At 44.5% G+C, this 19,761-nt stretch overlaps 1 protein-coding gene across 2 annotated transcripts in view; it reads left to right on the plus strand.

Annotated features, from left to right (window-relative positions):
• The window catches only part of POLD2 (DNA polymerase delta 2, accessory subunit), a 115,823-nt gene that overhangs the window by 38,758 nt on the left and 57,304 nt on the right, over positions 1 to 19,761 (plus strand). Inside the window, exons 5-6 of one of the 2 annotated variants that reach the window (XM_068111204.2) lie at positions 5,004 to 5,202; positions 12,857 to 12,937. In XM_068111204.2, coding sequence (XP_067967305.1) covers positions 5,004 to 5,202; positions 12,857 to 12,937 — 280 coding nt within the window. The remainder of the gene's footprint in view (positions 1 to 5,003; positions 5,203 to 12,856; positions 12,938 to 19,761) is intronic. The other variant, XM_068111205.2, reaches the window with a different exon arrangement.

A 19,761-nucleotide genomic window follows, 5' to 3' on the forward strand; every position in this document is an offset into this window, starting at 1 on the left:
ATTTTAATAATTATGATGTCATCGGTCACGTGGTTTGGCCGCCATATTTGTTTTAACACAAAGGCCTTTAAAATCACTAAAAACACGTCCTGGTGAGGGTCTGCAATCTCTGATTTTGGTATTGAAATAAAAAAATTTGGTGTGGCCTCTTTGTCATTCCATATTCGTTCCTGGCTCCTAATTCTAGGATCCCAGGTTTAAATTCCATGCACTGCACTATCTTGGTTTGTCCTTTGTCTATGCCCTTCCTCCAGACTCCCACCCCACCTCTTCCCCTCGTTCATCCCACCCTCACCCCTGCCTCATCCCACACCACCCACCTCCTTCCGGACTCCCACCCCAGTCTTCCCCATCCCCTCCCACCACACTCCCACCATTACCCTTCCCTCCTCCCACTCCACTTCCTCATCCAGCCCCTTCCCCTGCCTCCTCCCACCCCGACTTCCTCGGGACTCCCACCCAACCCACCCCTCCTCCAACCTCCTCCTACCCACCCCTCCTCCAACCCACCCCTCCTCCTACCTCCTCCTAGTCACATGACAGTGAATAAAGGTTTAAACCAAATTTGGGGAAAATAAATAATTAAAAGAAAACCCGCTTTTGATTACTACCAACCCACGTTTTGTCATTGCCACATGTCAAAATGTACCCTCTGAGGGACTAATTCATTGACATGGGCGAAATAAGTCATGGTATAGATGTTTATCCTTGTTGCCGTGTAACGAATCTGGAGTGTGTTAAGTTGTCAAGTTTCTTGCAGAGTGCTCGTCAAGTGACAAGCACTCGATGAAACACTCCATTCAAAATCGTTGATGAGGAACGGCTGGCTTGGCAAGGTCTAGCTACTGTTAGCTGCTTGGTCTCTTACCACACCCCTGGATACCTTGACTGTGTGCAGTATACGTACAAAACTCTGTCAAAATCACAAGTGTGTCAGCAATATACTACATGGCCAAAAGTATGCGGACACGCCTTCTAATTTGTGAATTCAGCTGTTTCAGTCACACCCATTGCTGACAGGTATATACAGTCACGTGAAAAAGTAAGTACACCCCATGTAAAGTTTTGACTTTTTCAACATATTTCAACATACAGCTATTTGATCCTCATTTCAACAATATTGACAGATAAAGATGATATAATATAACAAATATCATGAAACATTTACATTTTGTAGTCTATTGTATAATTTAAATAAACATAAATGCAAATTTCGCACGTGGAAAAAGGAAGTACACCCCTACATTTATCACTACTTCAAATACCTAAAATTAGAATCAGGTGCACCAGCTCAGGTGCAAATGATTAGAACATCGTTAAAGAGGATCTTCGAGGAACCTGTCTTATTTAAACCTCAGACATTTAGTTTGGTTTGCTCTTTGTTGTTGAAGTGTGTGGCGTCACCATGCCTAGATCAAAATAGCTCTCTGAGGCCTTCAGAAAGAAGGTTATAGATGCCTACGAGTCTGCCAAGGGCGATATTTTCTGAAATAAATTGTATAATTTTTAATTTGAAACACACTACAGAAATCATTGCCTGCAACATTTGCCGACCGGGTGAAAAATTGGCTCTACCAGTAGGGAGAGACAGCTGGCCAGAAGGACGCACTTAAACAACTTGTATGTTGTACATAGATGACTTACAGATGACAATGACTTTAGCCTCTCCCCAGGTTTATGGTATGACTCCAGTTGCATGGATGTTGAAAAGTGAAAAGAGAAGCCAACCAATTACGTCCGTGAGGTCCCAAGTTGTTCAAGAATTCAGGAAGAATGAATGAATGAATGATCGTTTTAAGGCCATTTTCCCCGCTGGAGCAGGGGTCAGCCTTGCGGGCCCCATGACAATCATGGTTCCCTGTTTGAAGCAATGTTTTTATGGCCGGATGCCCTTCCTGGCGCCAACCCTTAGTCGCCTCTTACGATGCGCAGGGATACGGTGTACCTATTCTAAATCGGGGTACACACCGGGATCATTCATCCCAGCAAGCTGGTACTCAATTTGCCGACCTCGGAAGGATGACAGGCTGAGTCAACCCCCCTGGTGTTAATTTAGCGATCGACCAGGATTCGAACCCAGGATCCTAGGATCCCGAGCCGGCACCTTAACCGCTAAGCCAACACCAGGCTCCTTCAAGAATTCAGGATACATGCCATAAATTCCTGTTGCTTTATTTCCTTTGGTGGAGGAAAGGCCAGTGCAATGTCAGCTCTGGTGTCGGAGGTCGAAAGCAGGGATGTAGGAGGAGATGATGAAATGGTCTTGGAGAGTACCTTAAGGACTTCATGGCAAACCTCCTTAGTTGATGCAACTTTAGAGTTGAGGAGCAGCCTGGAAGCAACAACATTAACTGATACCTATAGAGACAGCTCCAATATGCCTTAGTAGGTTCCATGACCTTTTTCTTGAATGAGTGAAAACAAGCTTTGAAATAGTCTCCTGCCATCTTTGTCATCTGGCCATGTCCAGAGATTCCAAGAGGTCAGATGCAACATCTGGATCCCCAGAAGCTGCATACTTTTAGAGGAAGGAGTTGGTCAGTTTCTGGCAACCAACTAGTTGTGTAGTATTTGCAATAACAACATGGAATGTTGTTTTTGGCTGCATTTATTCGGTTCTTACAGAAGCTGCTATAGCGCTTCGGGACAGGTTTGAGGCTGGTGCTCTGCTCCTCAACTTCTGTTTTGAAAGACTCCAAGTTTGCCTTCCCAAAATTTCAATGGGCCTTAGGTTTGGACCTAATCAAGGCAACCTCGATTCCAATGTGGATTAATGCTGGTCGATATTGGCTGTGTGGAAAGTGTGGTAGGATCATATGAGATGCGTGAAGGGGGAGGGTGCCCATTACTGTCCCTGGAGACAAAACAGAGGTCTGGATTGTAGTTCTTCCTCCATCTACATGAATGGAAATTGCCTGGTTGCTTGGCATCGTGAAGGAGATGACGATCACCAGCAGATGCCCAAGCCACCAGTTGTTCACCTGCCTCGTCATTTAAAGTATATCCCCATGAGGTGTGATGGCTGCTGAAGTCACCAGCATGAACTTCAGGATGAGCAGTAATGGGTGGTGCTGGAAGCAGCCATTTTACCTGAGATGTTTTGTACACGTTGGTGATTGTTGTGTCCCCAACTTTATCCAATCAACAACGACCACGCACTCACCAGTTGCATTAGATACTTCCGTTTCAATCCTAATGATATGTATCCATCCTTACTACGGCATCTCCAAATGCCTCCCGTAAAGTCACGCAAGTCGTACACGGTGGATTTTAAGTTTGGGGCTGTGAAGTTTGCTGAAGAAAATGGCGTGAATATGGCTGCGTACAGGAAATATGGTGTCAGCGAGAAATGTTTGGGACTGGCAACATGTCATGTGCTATGAGCCAGTGCTGTTAATATAACGATTCTGGAACTTGTTTTAAATACTCTACCTCTAGAGTCTAGAATGTAGATGATAACAAACATGTTGAAAAACTATTTACATTCCTAATTTATCCGAGGTCGACCCACAAAGTAGTTCAAATAATATCCACAAAATGGCTCATTAATATTCATGACCCTATAAGTGCAGTTGCAGTAGGCAAGTAGTGATGCGTTGTGCTCAGGGGCTGTGCCGATTGGCTGTAACTGAAGAAAAAGACCATATACGGTCAGATTACAATGGGCAAAGTTCAAGGATGAAGGGAGGGGGAAACGTGGATATAAAACTTGGTCGGGGCGGCTGGATATCTCCACACATGTGGCTCAGCACCTTTTATTTAATTGCAGGATTACATTACGCTTATGTTGAAATGCACTACGAGATAACTATTCCAAACTATTCCCCATTTTAACCCCTACACCAAATCCGTACCACAAAACGCATTTTGCATACCAAAGAGACCTTTTACTCTTCACAGAATAATGAAAAATTGCACACAGACACCCACTCGTACACTCATGCACATACACGCACACACACACACACACACACACACACACACACACACACAGAAGATGGTGGCAGCGAGGGAGGCGGCATGACTTGCCAGTTGTGCCGCCTCCCTCTCGCCTGGGACGGAGACAGCCAAGGGCTGTGTCGAGTAGATCGGTTTCGGGATCAGTACAGACTGACCTGAGAAAGGCAGCTTTGATGGGACAAGATGGTGGTCGGTATTGCGCCGTTGGACGTGCGTTTGAGCGACCTGGCTCTGGAGCTTGGTGGGATGTGTGTGCCCCATGCTGCCGGGTGGGAAGGCCCAAGCTTTGACGGACTTAGAGCTCCATCCGTTGAGGATGTGAGGTGAAATTGAGGATTTGTGCCGTGTGCGGCGACTTCAGAGTGCATAGCAGCTTTGATGGGGCGGAGGGCTGTGCATGTGATGCCCGAGATCGCGTGGATTGTCTGGGACGAGGCCTGGCCTGGCGGCTTGCTGGGTTTCTCTGACTTCGTCATTCTGGGAGCGAGGGCCCGGTATTTGGTGACTCCCTTTTAAAACCACTGAAAAGCAATGGAGTCATTGGCCTCATAGTGGTTACCTTTTGTCTGTGAGCCCACGGCAGCACTATACACTTTACATCTCAATATACACTTTAAAGTGGCCTTTGGTAGCCTTAAAATGGATGTCAAAGCCAATGTGTGGAAGCTTAAAACCTTGCCCAGATGCTGATGTACCTACACCCAAAATTTGGGGCCTTTAGGTTAACTGGTTCTGACATGAAAGAATAACATACAAATGCGCACAAACACCCAAACACTTGAAAATATTTATAAGATAACAACTCCTGGAAGGTGATCAAATGTGACTTTTATCTTCATTATTTGTATTCCTTGTTCTGTAGTTTATATCAATATGAAATTTCCACCATCTATGAAATACCCAAAAGCTGCAAAAGCTTTTTGAAATGTGCACAAGTATCACCAATATAGTTTTAAAAGTTGAAATGCACTACAGAAACCGCATGTATGATTTTGACCGCCTGGTACCAACTGATGTCCCCGTGCTTTGTACTTTGTCCATAGGTTTGTTCTGCTTGCCTCGGGACTTGGACTGGGTGGGCAGGTTGGGGATTCCACTCTGGGGCTGCAGCTCCTCATCGACACCATCATTGGCCAGCTCGGTGGCCTTGGGGAGCAGCTTGCGGCTTCGCAGATTTCCCGTGTGATCCTCGCTGGAAATCTGCTGAGCCGAGACACACAAAGCAAAGATATTCTGAACAAGGTGAAACTGTTTGGAAAAGTGCAGCTGTTGCTTATTGTGCCAACATGGAGCGTGTTGCTGTTTGGAAAAGTTCTTGTTTCAAAGTCGTGAAGTCAGACTTATTTTTGGCTGACAACCTCAACGATAAAATCACGATTCTTGCTTCCCATGGGCAAAAGAGTTGCCAACACCATGTTTGGTGCAGACACACTCATCTTAGTTCATATCGGCTATTAATTGAATATGTCGTGAAACCGATGCCGATTTGGTTTGCCAGGCAGCTCGTATGAACCATGTGTGGTGAAGTCTGTGCTCCGATGCCGCATTTAGACACAAGGCCATAGGGTGGATATCTATTTTTTTTTTTGATTTCATGACCTGAACCTAGGGATTTGGCAAGATAGGTGTGGGATGAAGCCTTATGACCTCCAAAACATCTTGTTTTTTTTTCACAAGCGATATCGTGGTACGTTACCGAGAACCGCTGCCCCAAAACACCAGTATACACCAATTGTATGTTACATTTGAAAATACCCATTTACACAGTAAAAAAACAACACAAACTATATGATGTCATGTTCACATTGGTCTTGGCAGCAATATTTATTAATTCAGACCCCCAAAAGTAGTAAAAATGTTGTTTTAACGACTTGGTAAAATAACATGCTGTTGATGCATTTATCAGAAAGTCATGTTTTTGGACCTTAAAACCTGCATAATTTTAAATTTTTGTACAATATTTGTGATTGGTGTTGCTACTACGATCCATGGTGGTTTACCAATGCTATTTTGAAACTGTTAATAGGTCCAATAAGTGTGTAAGGGGTGATATTTTAACCCATCAAAGACAATTACGCGGCGTACAAGCGAACCAGTGCGCATTGACGTCATGATAAACTCGAGATGGGCTGAACTATAGCCACAATTTGTCTCTTCGGCTTGGTCATGTTGAAACTTGTCCAAAACATCATACAAATAGTGCAGTTATTTCATCCTCTTCAGCATCAGAGTCTTCCTCATCTTCAGATCTGGAGTCTTTATCATCATTCTTATCATCAAAGTCAACATGGCCAGTTATGTTTGAGCAGTCGTTCCTGCCGCACTTGCACAACTCTGTGCACGGAATGTTATTCTGTAGGCAAGTGCATGTAGTTTCGTTGCTGCATCGTGTCTTCTTGCAGCTTCCAGTGCAGTTAGCAAGCTCCATCACGCTGTCTGGTGCAGGTGGAAGTGTCATCCAGTCTATGGCAAGTTCCTCTTCCATCCTCCATCCATAGCCATCAGGGTCGGGAATGTCAGGGATGGGCTGCAGGCTCCTCTTGTAAATTCCTGAAATATTGAAGTGATCAATAACATTAAGAATGGAGATATACATATTTCCAAAACAACATCAGAGGTATATCATCATCTATCTATAATTCCAGTAATCTCTGTATGTCTGTATGTCTGTGACCGCTGTTTCTCGACAACCACGGGTCCGATATACTTTAAACTTGCCAGGTATATTGCTGGGGACCCGAGGATGTGCCTTTTCAAGGTTTCATATTAATCGGAGAAGTAGTTACCGAGCTATGTCCAAAAAACGATTCAACCAATCAGAGAGCAGCGAGCTATCACGTGTGCCGAACGTGGCGAACAGACTCTGCCTCGGACGGCACATTTGAGAGCGTATTCATTTATTTCACGTTGGCAAACTATGTTGCCGTTAAACTATGTTTTGCAACTAATTAAAACTAATTTGCGATTCATTCGCTTTCCTGCGCGTTTGTGCACGCGATGGCGATTTCTTTACCAAACTCCGCAAGCCGTTCGCTTTGGACCAAACCATTTCATGTAAATAGAGGGGGGGGATTGTCACCGTACTCGCAAGCCGTTCGCTTTGGACCAAACCATTTCATGTAAATAGAGGGGGGGGATTGTCACCGTACTCGCAAGCCGTTCGCTTTGGACCAAACCATTTCATGTAAATAGAGGGGGGGGATTGTCACCGTACTCGCAAGCCGTTCGCTTTGGCTTTGCGAATGGACCAAACCATTTCATGTAAATAGAGGGGGGGGGATATAATTTTAGATATATATATAGTACGGGCATGCCCTAGTTAACACTAATAACAGAACAATCATATTATTGGGAAATTCTGTGTAGAGAAACATGCGAAATCCAAAACATCCTGCTCTGACTGAGTGTGGAGCAAAAAAATCTCTGGATCATCTACATGTCATGTTATCTTAACCACTCAACTGTATAGATAGTTACTTCAATTACTCTTTCAAATAGACCTGTTAATTTTGAACATTTACAAAGCATTGTTGTGACATTCAATATTTTGTTTTCAATTCAATAAACTTTCCAAATAATCATCTTCATTAACACATGCTGCACCATATACTAGTACTCCTGTACAAACATAAATTACAGGTGATGTTCAATATTCAAAGAAACAACCAATTAACTTACCAGCTTGGTAATTGGCTCTCTTGATGTGCTGTCTCAGGGCATCTTGGTTGGGAGGCATTGTGATCTCAGACGTTCTAGCAAGACGAAACATGTTGTACCTGGCCTCATTCACAGTAGTGATATTGTGCTGTCCATATAACTTGCAGACAAATGCCTCCAGTGCTTCCATCATGTCTGGATGTATGTCAAACCGTTCTCCAAGGTCCTTCAAGGCACCGCACAGCTCTGGATTCTTTAGTATGATGTTTAAGGCCTTCTTTTTGCCTTTGCCATAGAAGGCGCTTACACTATCACAGCCAGTAAAACAGTGTAGGCCTATCAAAGCTTGGCTGACATCATCCCCAATGCTATCGTAGATTGCTTTCAAGTCAATTGTCCTAAGGTTGACTCCCTTTCCTGTGTGGAAATATAGATGTGCAGAGATTTGGGGTACTAAGGCTATGCCGATTATGAACACATCTGTATCCGGACTAACGATGATGACGTCATTGCTTGTGTGTGCTGCATGCGCGGCATGGAGGAACATCCGTGTGTCCGCCTCTTCATGCGTCGAATTTAGTGATGGCTCTTCTTTCACTTCAACTACCTGATCTGGAGTGCTGCTTCCTGTGAAGATATGGCATTTGGTTCCATGTGCCAAGAACACTGTAATTCCTCTGAGGTATGCTGTCTTGACCTTACTCCATGTCTCAAACAAGTATTCGATTAGCGACTCCTTGTTGTCACCGTTGGAGAGGAACTTCTTCCATTGTTGAGGAAGGGACTGGCCATATATTCGCATCACTTGAGACCCTCTGGCTGCTCTCTTCTCTCGCTCGGCGTTCTTAATCGATACCTTTCGATAAGTATCGGTTACGAAATGGATCTCACTGGACTTGTTGCCCTCTGCTCCCTTGACAAGGCGCTTCAGTATTTTGTGGGCCACATTGAGAAATGTCCTTTCCCCGGTGAGTTTGTTGATATTCAATTTCTGTATCATTGCCATACCATCCATTACATACATGCCTCCTACTGGAATATCAACCACAGGTTTCTCTGCCTGACTTTCAAGTGCATGAAGTAGGTTGGCTTTGTTGGTCTTGACGAGGCAGCCTTGCACACTTGCCAAAGCAAGAGGTAGTGGGCCAAGAGAATAGGACATTAACTCTTGAAGATCAATTTTCCGGAACTGCCCGATGACAACAAGCCTTGCTAAGAGATTTCTGTCAGCCTTCAAAGACACATCCTTTCCACGAATTTTCTTTTTCACAGCCTTAGACATGTTGGTGAATGTCTTAAATTTCAGTTTCTTCATTGAGCCAAACAGGTCGACTGTCTCCGTCTGAAGTCGTTCTTTACATAGGGTGGTGAACTCTGTTTCTCCTCTTTCATATGCTGTGTTTAGATCTTCCTGAACTTCTCTCGTAGCCACCACACCAGATGTAACGTGAACCAAGTCCTCTCCATCATATTCAAATGGATTAATCATGCTGTTTGTCATCTCGATTATTTTGTCAACATCAGCTTTGTCACGTAGCATGCGACTTTGTAGTAGATCGTAGCGTGTTGAGCTGTGCTCTTCATATCTGGACTTCCCTGCCATAACCTCGCATTCCCGTGCAATTGACCCCCTCACGTGGTGTGACCAAATCCATCGGTTAACTGTCCCCTTGCTGGTAGTGAAACCGGTCATGCCCCCCTTGGTCTTGGAATCCCTGTTTGCTGTCTGCTCAATGGTCTGGTCGCAGGCGATTTGGGCAAAAGCTTTGTCGCTTCTCTGGGTAGCGAATTCACCCTCCATAAATTTCTGATGAATGGCAGGATGGGTCTGCTGAACATCTGACATTTCCAGCCAGTATACTGGAAGGTATCTGCTATAATTAATTTGATCATAGGCAAATATCCATGGAAGCATACATCGTATGCTGGCGAGGTGAACATCCCAGTCGGCTTCTCATGTCCCTCTAATGAATAGCAAGAGAAGCTCCACCGTCTCAATGTATGAACTCCAGAAGCGAAATGTTGGTTTGGTGTCACTTGCTTCTAAGAATTTGTCAAAAGAGGTTTTGAAGTCTTTGAACTTGTCGCTGTTGAGAATGACATGGTAGTTTGGATGTGGGAAAGCTTCAGCTAAGTTTGACAAAAGTTCCTTCACTCTACCCGCCTCATGTTCTGGAATAGATTCAAAATATGCATCCAGGAGCATCTGCTGCATCGCGTCTGACATCAGCTTATGGGCTCGAACTGCCCTGTTGTAATGCTTGCCGCTGAACACTCCATTCACAGACCCCACTGCAACAATCTCTGACTCAACCAGGATGTCTTGGAGACCACCATCTCGAAATCTCTTTCCAATACAGCCAAGAAAGGACATTGCAGTGTGGAATGCCCCAAGTCGAATTACCAGTCTCTTCATGAACTGTGCATTCTTCCATCTAATGAGCTGTGCCTTGCAAAAGATGGCTTGGTCAACGACAATGACGACTGCTTCCAACTGTAACTTGTCGGCGATCTGAACACTTCTCTGCAGTATTGTTAGTACCGTATTCATTTCAGTCGGAGTGGCATCAATGACAGGGAGATACCCTATCATGCTCTTTGGTGGAACTTCAACACAAGACAGTAGTTGGTTGAATCCTGTCCAAGATGGCAGAGTCCCGTCAATGTTGTACTTGGTGATGTGGTATGCTAGGTCTATCGTCTTAGGGTGCTGGAGTAATGGGAAGTACGTTGCTCGATCCAATGGAACGCTGGTTGCGAATGGAGCGGGTCCTTTTTTCCCTCCATAATATGTGGCAAGGTTCACTGCAGGTGGCTGCATCGATCTCTCCCGCGTCCTCTTAACTGTAGTGACTGGTGCTGGTTGTACTACTTCATGGGATTGACTTGGTCGCTGTATTATAATCCCATTGGTATTGTGCGTTGTTCCGCGCCCAGACAATGTCTCCTCCCCGAAGTCATTATTGTCCCATACGAGTGCGACATGCTTGCCCGCCTGAATGATTGATGGAAGAGCATCCTGTCCACGATGTAGTTCTTGGTTAGCCAGTGCAGTGTCATGATTTAAGACGACAGAGTTTGAGACGCAGTAACCAAACCCGTCCAGTAGGCTGATTAATTGGGCTGAACCTGAGAGATGACGTACTGTCATTGCAAGTGACAAATGTTTGGGCATCTGTTTCCTTCCCTTTGATTGGAGGTATATGATGTCCTGTGCAATTGTGAGAATTCTTCTATGTATTGTAGATTCTATCTTTACAAACTCATCAGAATCAGGTTCGTCTGACACTCCCACCATCCATGCAATAAAGTTATAGAGACAGGCAGGTACAATTGCTTCTGCGGCATTTGTTGTCAGGTGCTCAGAGGTTGGGGGCCATGGCATATTTGGCTTGATCTCATCTATTGCATTTCTCAATTGTAGTGCAGTGAAGTAGTGTTCTCGAAGGTTATTCTCAGTATACCCAGGTTGCTTTGGTGGGGTTGGTTCAGAGTCGGATGTTTGTTCTGTCTCTGTTGTGTCATCACCTGAACCATGCATGGTTTCTTGCAACACTTTCTTTTCTTCAACCAGCACTTAAGTGGAGATGTCATTAACATACACAAGGTGTCCTTGGCAGCGCATATACAGGGTTAGAAAGCATAGTTGTGGAAATGTTTTCATCAGTCTTGTCTTGAGAAAGCCACTTTTGTAGTTTGATTATATTCCGTGTGTTGCTTTGATTTGTTTCATGAACATGTCATTAAGTCGTTTCAGTCTGTAGATTTCCTTGTTGTCTATTATAAGATCCTTGACTGTTGCACAAAATAATGTGTATGCTTCTGAGTAGTTGGAGTCTCCTTGTTGCTCTGCATTAGGTGTTGTTGCTAGCTTGCCTAAATACCGGGTATACTCCTTGTAGCAGCGACCATGGTATTTTACCTCTATCGCAACACAATCGCGGTCTTGAATTTGAAGCAGCAGGTTTGTATTGTTGTTGTCTTTAGCGGCTTGCTGCAGTCTTGGTGCCTCAATTGTTGAGCACCAGGTTAGAGGCTCTTTTCTTCGTCCCCTTTTGCCTGTATTGATTGTTCTCTCTTTCTGACAAAGGATGCATATATTAGGCAACACATATTGGGATCTGGCTGAACATTTGGGCTTGCCTAAGCTGGAGCGTAGAGCACGTTTATTGACTGGTTGTGGGCCTTTATGCACCTTGTCAATGTTGACGTTGATGTCATTGCATGTTGAAGCTGCAGTAAATACACATAAAAGAAAACAATTAAAATTATGTGAGTTAAAAATGTCTAGACCTCGTCATGGTTAGCCCGACTAGATTCCCTCCCCCCCCCCCCCCCCCCCTTCCTCAGACTTCCTTTTAAAAATTTATTTGTTTCACCTCGGCCCTACCTCCTTGCATAAATATTGGACAGTTCCTTCAATTCAAAATCGTTCAAGACTACACACAAAATCATTTTACATATACCTCACAAAAAAAAAAATCAAACTAAGTTTTGAAGCATTGTCATGATTTATTATTCAAGTTATTCAACCTACCAGTATTGGCTGCATTTTCTTCTCTCTTTTTCATGCTGCTTTGCACCCTGCTCACTCGTTGTTTATCGGTAAATCGTGAATAACACACTTGATGAAACGCTGCATCATGCAGTATAGCTATAGCAGGTATTGTTACCATACTGTTGCCACGTTCACCGAATTCGTCAGCGTGGTTCTTCACGAAATTTCTCGCAATTTCAGCTTGACCACCTTCTAAATTCTGCCACGTAAGAACAAATTGCATATATCGCGGCCATGTTCTATCACTAAAAGGTATTAAACTTGATCTTTTGGCCGGAGAAATGCACATATAACAGCGTTTCTCGCTCCCACACTCGTCACCGTCGCTGCTACTGGAGGCCGCCATTTTGTTTACTCGCAGCCGGACGCCCAGACATCGTTCGTAGCGCGAATAAGCGCGATCCTCATTGGTCAATACATCGAAATGCGTTCGAGGCTAAACGGAGATTTTGGAAATAAAATTATAAATTTCAACATTATATTACAGACTAACGTACCAGAATCTGACTTGTGAAAAGTCATGAACATTATTTCTTAATTTTTTCTATATTATCATGCCAATTTGATGCCCACCCGATTTTCAGGTCACGAAATGAAATGAAAAATTGGAACACCTGGCAGTCTAATTCCCCCGAGTTTGTCACACACCAAGACATACCGACCGTCTCTTTATACCAACAGGCCAAGTACCTCACCAAGAAAACTCAAGCTGCCAGCGTTGAGGCTGTGAAGGTGCTGGATGATGCTCTGTTTCAACTCTGTGTGAGTCATTTGTTTAATATTTTAATTTTGCTGAAGGTTTGGGTGAGCATCTTTAGGTTTGACCACGTTTGTTGCATCGTCCATCAAACCATCTGTTGTATTTTTTGTTTTTCTTTCATGAATAATAAGACAAATGATGGATAAACAAGGAAGACCAAAGAGGGAGCTTGAGAAGGCAGAAAAAATAAGGCACCTAGCAATGGGTTATCGAAATGTAGCGATCGTTTTTGTAAGGTCACTAATGCCTTGTGGTGCGACCTGATGCTATCGCACAGGTAAATACTCGTTTGCTTTTCCTTTACAATGGTACAAACTCGTGTTGCTGTGCATTTGTTGGAAACATCTCTTGTGATAAATAGTGGAAGACTTATCTTCATCTCTTATCTTATCTTCAGACAATTATCTTATCTTCTCTTATCTTATCTTATAGACTTATCTTCAGACACCATCTCTTATCCTCCCCCATCCAAAACCTTGATCTTTTCTACCCCCGCTAATTTCGGTCTCCTTGTGTTTTATACCTCTCCCCCCCCCCCCCCCCCTCCCCCTTCCCACGCCTCCTCCCCCCAAGCCCTCTCCCTCCCACACTTCTCCCTGCTCTCAAATGTTGTGGTTGTGTGCTTCCCCTTCTCTCCCCATCTTGTCTTCCGCTCCCTCTTTTTGTATATTTTGTTTGTCTGGTTGATTTGTTTGTGAAATAAATGTTAGCTCTTTCACGAGCCTCGATTCAGTATACAAAAAGACATGTTACGGTTGATTGCTGATATATTGTTAAAACTAGCCGTGCCTACCTGTTACTTAGCTGACGGAATGCATCCCAATGGGAATATAAACACATTATATGAATATATCCCAAAAAGGTATAATCATGTGATTATTGCATTTTTACTTCCGCCACCACAGGTGGGCGGAGGTTGTGTTCACCCCTGTCTATCTGTCTGTGAGCTGGATATCTTAAGTTATGCACGGATTTGGATGAAGCTTGATGGAATTGGTTGGGTGTGTGACAAGGCCGATTGATTCAGCAAAAGGTTGTGGACTGATTATGAAAAAATTGTTGGATGAGTTGGGTAGGTGATAAGAACAAGTCAAGAACAAGCTACTGCCAATATCCCTATACCCTTTTATCTCCAATACCTCCAAGGTACCTATCGCCTTCCAATTTAAACTTATCTTCTGTTTCTGCTGCCACTAGCTTTCCAGGGAGAGACCGACCATTCCATGTATTGACTACTCCCTGAGTAAAAGACCCCAGCCTCACTACCATCCTAACTCTCCTTGTCTTTACTCTCAGGTTATGGCGCCTGGTCATATCACTGTCCATTGTGCTGAATAATTCTTCTGTACTTATTTTGTCTCTACCCTTCATTATGTTAAACATCTCAATCACATCCCCTCATAACTGCCTCCTGTCTAATGTATAAAGTCATCTCTCCTTCAGCCACTCCTCACAGCTGAGCCTAGCTAAGCCCTGATTCAATCTAGTAGCCCTGTGCTGAACCCTCGCTATGGTAGTTATTGTCCTTCCTAAGTTGTGGTGATCAAAACTGCACACAATATTCTCAATAAATTCCTATGCAGTGTTAAAACCACCTCTTTTGATCTAAAATTGATCCCCCTACGAATACAACCTAAAACCCTGTTTCCTTTACCTATACCTGCCTGGCATTTTTGTATACTGAATCGAGGCTCGTGAAAAAGCTGACATTTACTTCACAAACAAATCAACCAGACAAAGAAAATATATAAAAAGAGGGAGCGGAAGACAAGAGAAGGGGAAGCACACAAACACTTGAGAGCACACAACATTTAAGAGCAGGGAGATGTGTGGGAGGGAGAGGGCTTGGGGGGAGGAGGCATGGGAAAGGGGGGGGGGGGGTGAGAGAAGTATAAAACACAAGGACTTCCAGGACAGAAGTTGGTATTTAAAAAAAGTGGAATTGGGGTGAAATTAGCGTGGATAGAAAAGATCAAGGTTTTGGATGGGGGAAGATAAGAGATGGTGGTGAACAGCTGTTTTAAAGACCTGGAGGGTGGAGTGGGATTGAAGAGAGTGAGGGAGTTTGTTCCAGAGGTGGGAGAAAAGAGGAATGAAGGAGTGAAGGTGAGCAGAGAGTCTTGATTTTGGCAGTTTAACCATAAGAGGGTTGCAGGCAGATCTTGTGCGACCTGTAGGAATATTTGCGGGACAGAGCCCAGAGAGAGCAGGGGGGGAAAGGCCAGAGAGGAGTCGGTAGAAGATGGAAAGACCACCAACCTGCCTGCGGTGAGTGAGTGAGAGGCCCTTGGAGTTAGCTTCATCGCGGGAGATTCCAATAATTCTGAATGCTTTGGTTTCAACAGCGTGAATACGAGCTAGGTGTGAGGCAGGAGCACCAGCCCAGAGGGGAGAGCAGTATTCCATTGAGCTGCGGATGAAAGCCTTGTATGTGGTGAGGAGCTCAGGTGTGCCAAGGAAGGACTTCGCATGATGGAGGATGCCCAGTCGGCGACTGGCTTTGGAGGCCAGATTTGAAATGTGGTTTTCCCAGGAAAGATCATGGCAGATAGTGAGACCCAAAAGCTTGAGTGACAGAACTTCTTGGAGAGGATTATTCAGAAAGTGGATGGGAGGGTTGTCCAGTCGGTCTTTTCGGAGAGACATCGTAAGAGTGTGAGATTTGTCAGGATTGAAAGACATGTTCCACTTGTTTGCCCAGTCTGTGATTTTGTCCAGGTCTGCAGAGAGTGAGGATGCTGCAGACTGCCGATCTGAGGGATGAAGAATGGAGCGACAGAGAGTAGAGTCATCAGCAAAGAGATAGAGAGGATTTTCAAGAGAGTCAGAGAGATCATTGATGAAGACTAGAAAAAGCACAGGGCCCAGAACACTGCCTTGGGGAACTCCAGCCTGAACAGGAAGAGGAGATGAGAGAAACCCATTCAGGGCCACACGTTGACTACGACTAGAGAGGAAGTCCGCCAGCCATGCGTGGAGATTTCCATGGATACCAAAAGAGGAGTGTTTGGTGAGCAGAGCGGGGTGCCAGACCGTATCGAAGGCACGTGATATGTCAAGAGAGACAGCTCTAATTTCCTGTTTGGCATTGAGGAACTCCATCCATTGTTGAGAAAGCAGAAGCAGCATGTCCAAAGTAGAGTGACCAGGTCTGAAACCAAATTGATGATCAGAGATCAAGCCATTGGAGAAGAGGAAAGATTTCATATCTGAAGCAATGATGGATTCCATGACTTTGCTGATAATTGGGAGAAGGCTGATTGGTCTGTAGTTGCTGGGATCTGTTTTTGCACCTTTTTTGTGCAAAGCGGTGATGTTGGCAGATTTCCAAGCAGATGGCAGATGACCTTGAGCAAAAGAGAGGGTGAAGAGAACAGAGAGAGGGAGTGAAAGAGCGGAAGAACAGGATTTTAGGACCCGTGGGCTGATGCCGTCAGGTCCAGTTGCAGAATCAGAGTCGAGGGTTGACAGAAACTTTTCCACCTTGTCAGGAGGAAAGGACACAGAGTCCAGGAGCAGCTGGGTACGACTGGGTACGGTGGGTACAGAGAGGGATGGGTTTGGGACACAAGATTTAGAGGCGCAAACAGAGTTGAGGCATTCAGCTTTTTCACGTGCGGAGTCAGCCGTGTGGCCGTTTGAGGTGAGAGAGGGGATGGAGGGGGAACAAACACCAGAAACAGATTTGACCAGACGCCACCAGGATTTGGAAGAGGGAGACAGATAAGAGAGTTCTGTCCTGAGAACGGAGAGATATTGTTTCCTGGCTCTCCTGAGGGTGGACACACACTTGTTTCGGGCTTTGTGAAAGGAAATGAGATTTCCTTCCGTTGGATTTGCTTTCTAGGAGACGAAGGCAAGTTGTTTCTGGGCAATAGCCTCACCACAGAATTCCGTGTACCATGGACGGGAGGAAGGGTATGACAACTGAAGACGAGACGGGATAAATCTGTGCATGAGAGAGAGCAATTTACTTTGGAAGAATTCCCAGGATGAGTTGATGTCAGAGGCGGTAGAGATGGGAGACCAGTCCAGATGATTGATGGCTGCTTGAAGACCGTGCCAGTTGGCCTGAGTGAAATGCCAGACTCGTCGACGCTGAGGAGGCTCTCTGAGAATGGTCAGAGAGATGTCCACTTTCACAAGCACATGATCAGATGAGCCGATTGGAGCAGAAGAAGAGCAGCAGACATTTTCAGGGAAGTTAGTCATAACCAAGTCCAGAAGAGAAGATGCTCCGTTGACTGAGATCCGGGTCGGGAAATTGACAGATTGTGTCAGTCCCAGTGAGTCACAGAAGTCCTTAAGGTATTGGCATTAAGGCATTGGTATCATCCTGGCATTGGTGTCATTGTTATCACCTGCCTGGCATTGGTAGAATCATGGGAAACTCCCACGATGAAGCTGATTCTGAGGGCCTTTCTCTCTCTCGCCGCAGGTAGGTTGGTGGATTTTTTTTCCTGCTGACTTCTCTCCAGCAGAGCTCCCCCAGCTCTGTCTGTGCTCTGTTCCTCAAATATTCCTGCAGGATGCACAAGATCTGCCAGCAACCCTCTTCTGGTGAAACTGCCAAAATCCAGACTCTGCTCACCTTCACTCTTTCATTTCTCTTTTTCCCACCTTTGGAACTCCCACACTCTCTTCAATCCCACTCCTTCCTCCAGGTCTTTAAAACAGCTTTTCACCACAATCTCTTATCTTCTCCCATCCAAAACCTTGATCTTTTCTACCCCCACTAACACACCCCAAATCCACCTTTTTCAAATTCCGACTTCTTTCCTGAAATTCCGGGCAGTGTCCATTTGTTTTATACCGCGAAACCCCTTCCCCCCAACCGCCCCCGCCCTCCCCCTTCCACAGATCTACCAACGTCCCAGTTCTCAACTGTTGTTGTGCTTCCCTTTCTCTCTCCCACTCTTGTCTCCCGCTTCCTTTATTTTATGTTATATGTGTCTCTGTTTATGTTTTTGTGTTTTATGTGTTAGCTCTTACATGAGCCTCGACTTTGTATTCAAAAAAAAAATTGTCCTGTCTGCTTATGCCCCATATCCATTACCACTGTTATGTTATGTGATGTGATGGGTACCCTGTTAGTCTTCGATATAAAAGCAAATGAAACGTGTATTTGTGACTTGAGTCACTTGACCTCTCAAATGCACCAATCGCTAATTATTCAAAAACCGAAAATAGTACAAACACAACCTATACATCAATTTAGAGGTAGTTTTACTGCTTATTTCATAACATAATTCTCAAGGATGAAAGAAGAGTTTGTAGAAATAAGGTTACCACCTTGGCTAGCTTCTCCAAATATACACCCAGCAAAAATTTTAAAACAATTAATTTTAATTTGCACACCTACGTGCATTCAGAAAGTATTCAGACCCCTTCACTTTTTTCACATTTTGTTATGTTGCAGCCTTATGCTGAAATCGTTTAAATTCATTTTTTCCCTCATCAATCTACACTCAATACCCCATAATGACAAAGAGAAAACAGGATTTTAGAAAGTTTTGCAGATTTATTAAATCATGTGATTGACGTGCACACAAGAACTTCATCCCCTACATCTTGTCACAGCTGAGAAATGGCACACGACTGGATTTAGTTTGGGACAGATATATTGCTCAACAGTAGGAATAGCCAGAGCAAAAAGTGGCAAGGGAGTGCACAGAATGGTTGTTGCATGTGCTTCTGGATCTAGACATTGGCAGAATTTCCTCTGCATGGATCAGAAGAAGGAGGAACTATTCAGCTTTTTTTTTCAGAGAGAACCGTACTGTACATACGTGAGCACCAAAGCATGGGAAAGGAACTTGTGACATTTAATGAATGTGTTACCTGCATTCCAGCCCAAGAGGGACTTGATCTTCGAACGCCATACAACCATGATGAAGAGGCGGATATCCGTTTGGTGCATAATTGCAGTTCACACTGCACAGCATGGTCATCATAACACTCTCATACATACTGTTGATATAGATGTTTGTTGTTCTTGCAGCAATTGCCATTCAAGCACTTCCAGACATCTCCAAGTTATGGACTTCCTTTGGGATGAGGAAAGCGTTTCATTACCTGGCTGCCCATGAAATAGCAGTCAGCCTTGGAGCAGACACATATCGTGCCCTACCGGCGTTTCATGCTTTGACAGGGTGTGACATAGTGCCAACCTTCATTGGGCATGGAAAAAGAATGGCATGGACATTTCTGCCAGAACTTACCACAGCGCTCCTAAAAAAAATAGGAAATAAAATACCTTAAATGGTAATTGATCCGCCGTGAATAAAAGAGAAGCTGAAGTTTTGGGCCTTACCCTTCGTCGGAGCAAAAGAGAAAGGGCGGTCCTGAGCCTATCCGACGCAATTCATTCTGGAGGAGAGCATGAGACAATTGCGAGGTTTGTCATTCTTCTGTACAACAGGACAAGTAACTGCGTGGATGTAGATGTTGCAAGAAGAAAATTGTTGGTCATGAATAATTAAGTTGAGCAGATTCCCCCGACGAAAGCTGCGCTTGAACAGCACGTCAGAAGGGCGGCATATCAGGGTGGACACGTGTGGTCAAGCACTAATTCCTCATCCGAGGTTCCCTGTCCTTTCTCTGCATGGGGCTGGACAAAGAATGAAGAGTATTCAACCCTCTCATTGGCCACCCACCATACCAGCCTCTCTGGACAATGCGACCTGAGCCATTCAAGACCTGTCATGAATTGATTTATTGTGGATTTCCAAAAGGATGCAGGTATTTTTTCTTTTTTTTCTTTTTTTTGTATACAAGATCAAGGCTCATGTAAGAGCTAACATTAATCACAAAAAAACATAAATGG

The sequence above is a fragment of the Myxine glutinosa genome, chromosome 3, assembly GCF_964187855.1.
Source record: "Myxine glutinosa chromosome 3, kmMyxGlut1.1, whole genome shotgun sequence".
In the NCBI taxonomy this organism is placed as follows: Eukaryota; Metazoa; Chordata; class Myxini; order Myxiniformes; family Myxinidae; genus Myxine; species Myxine glutinosa.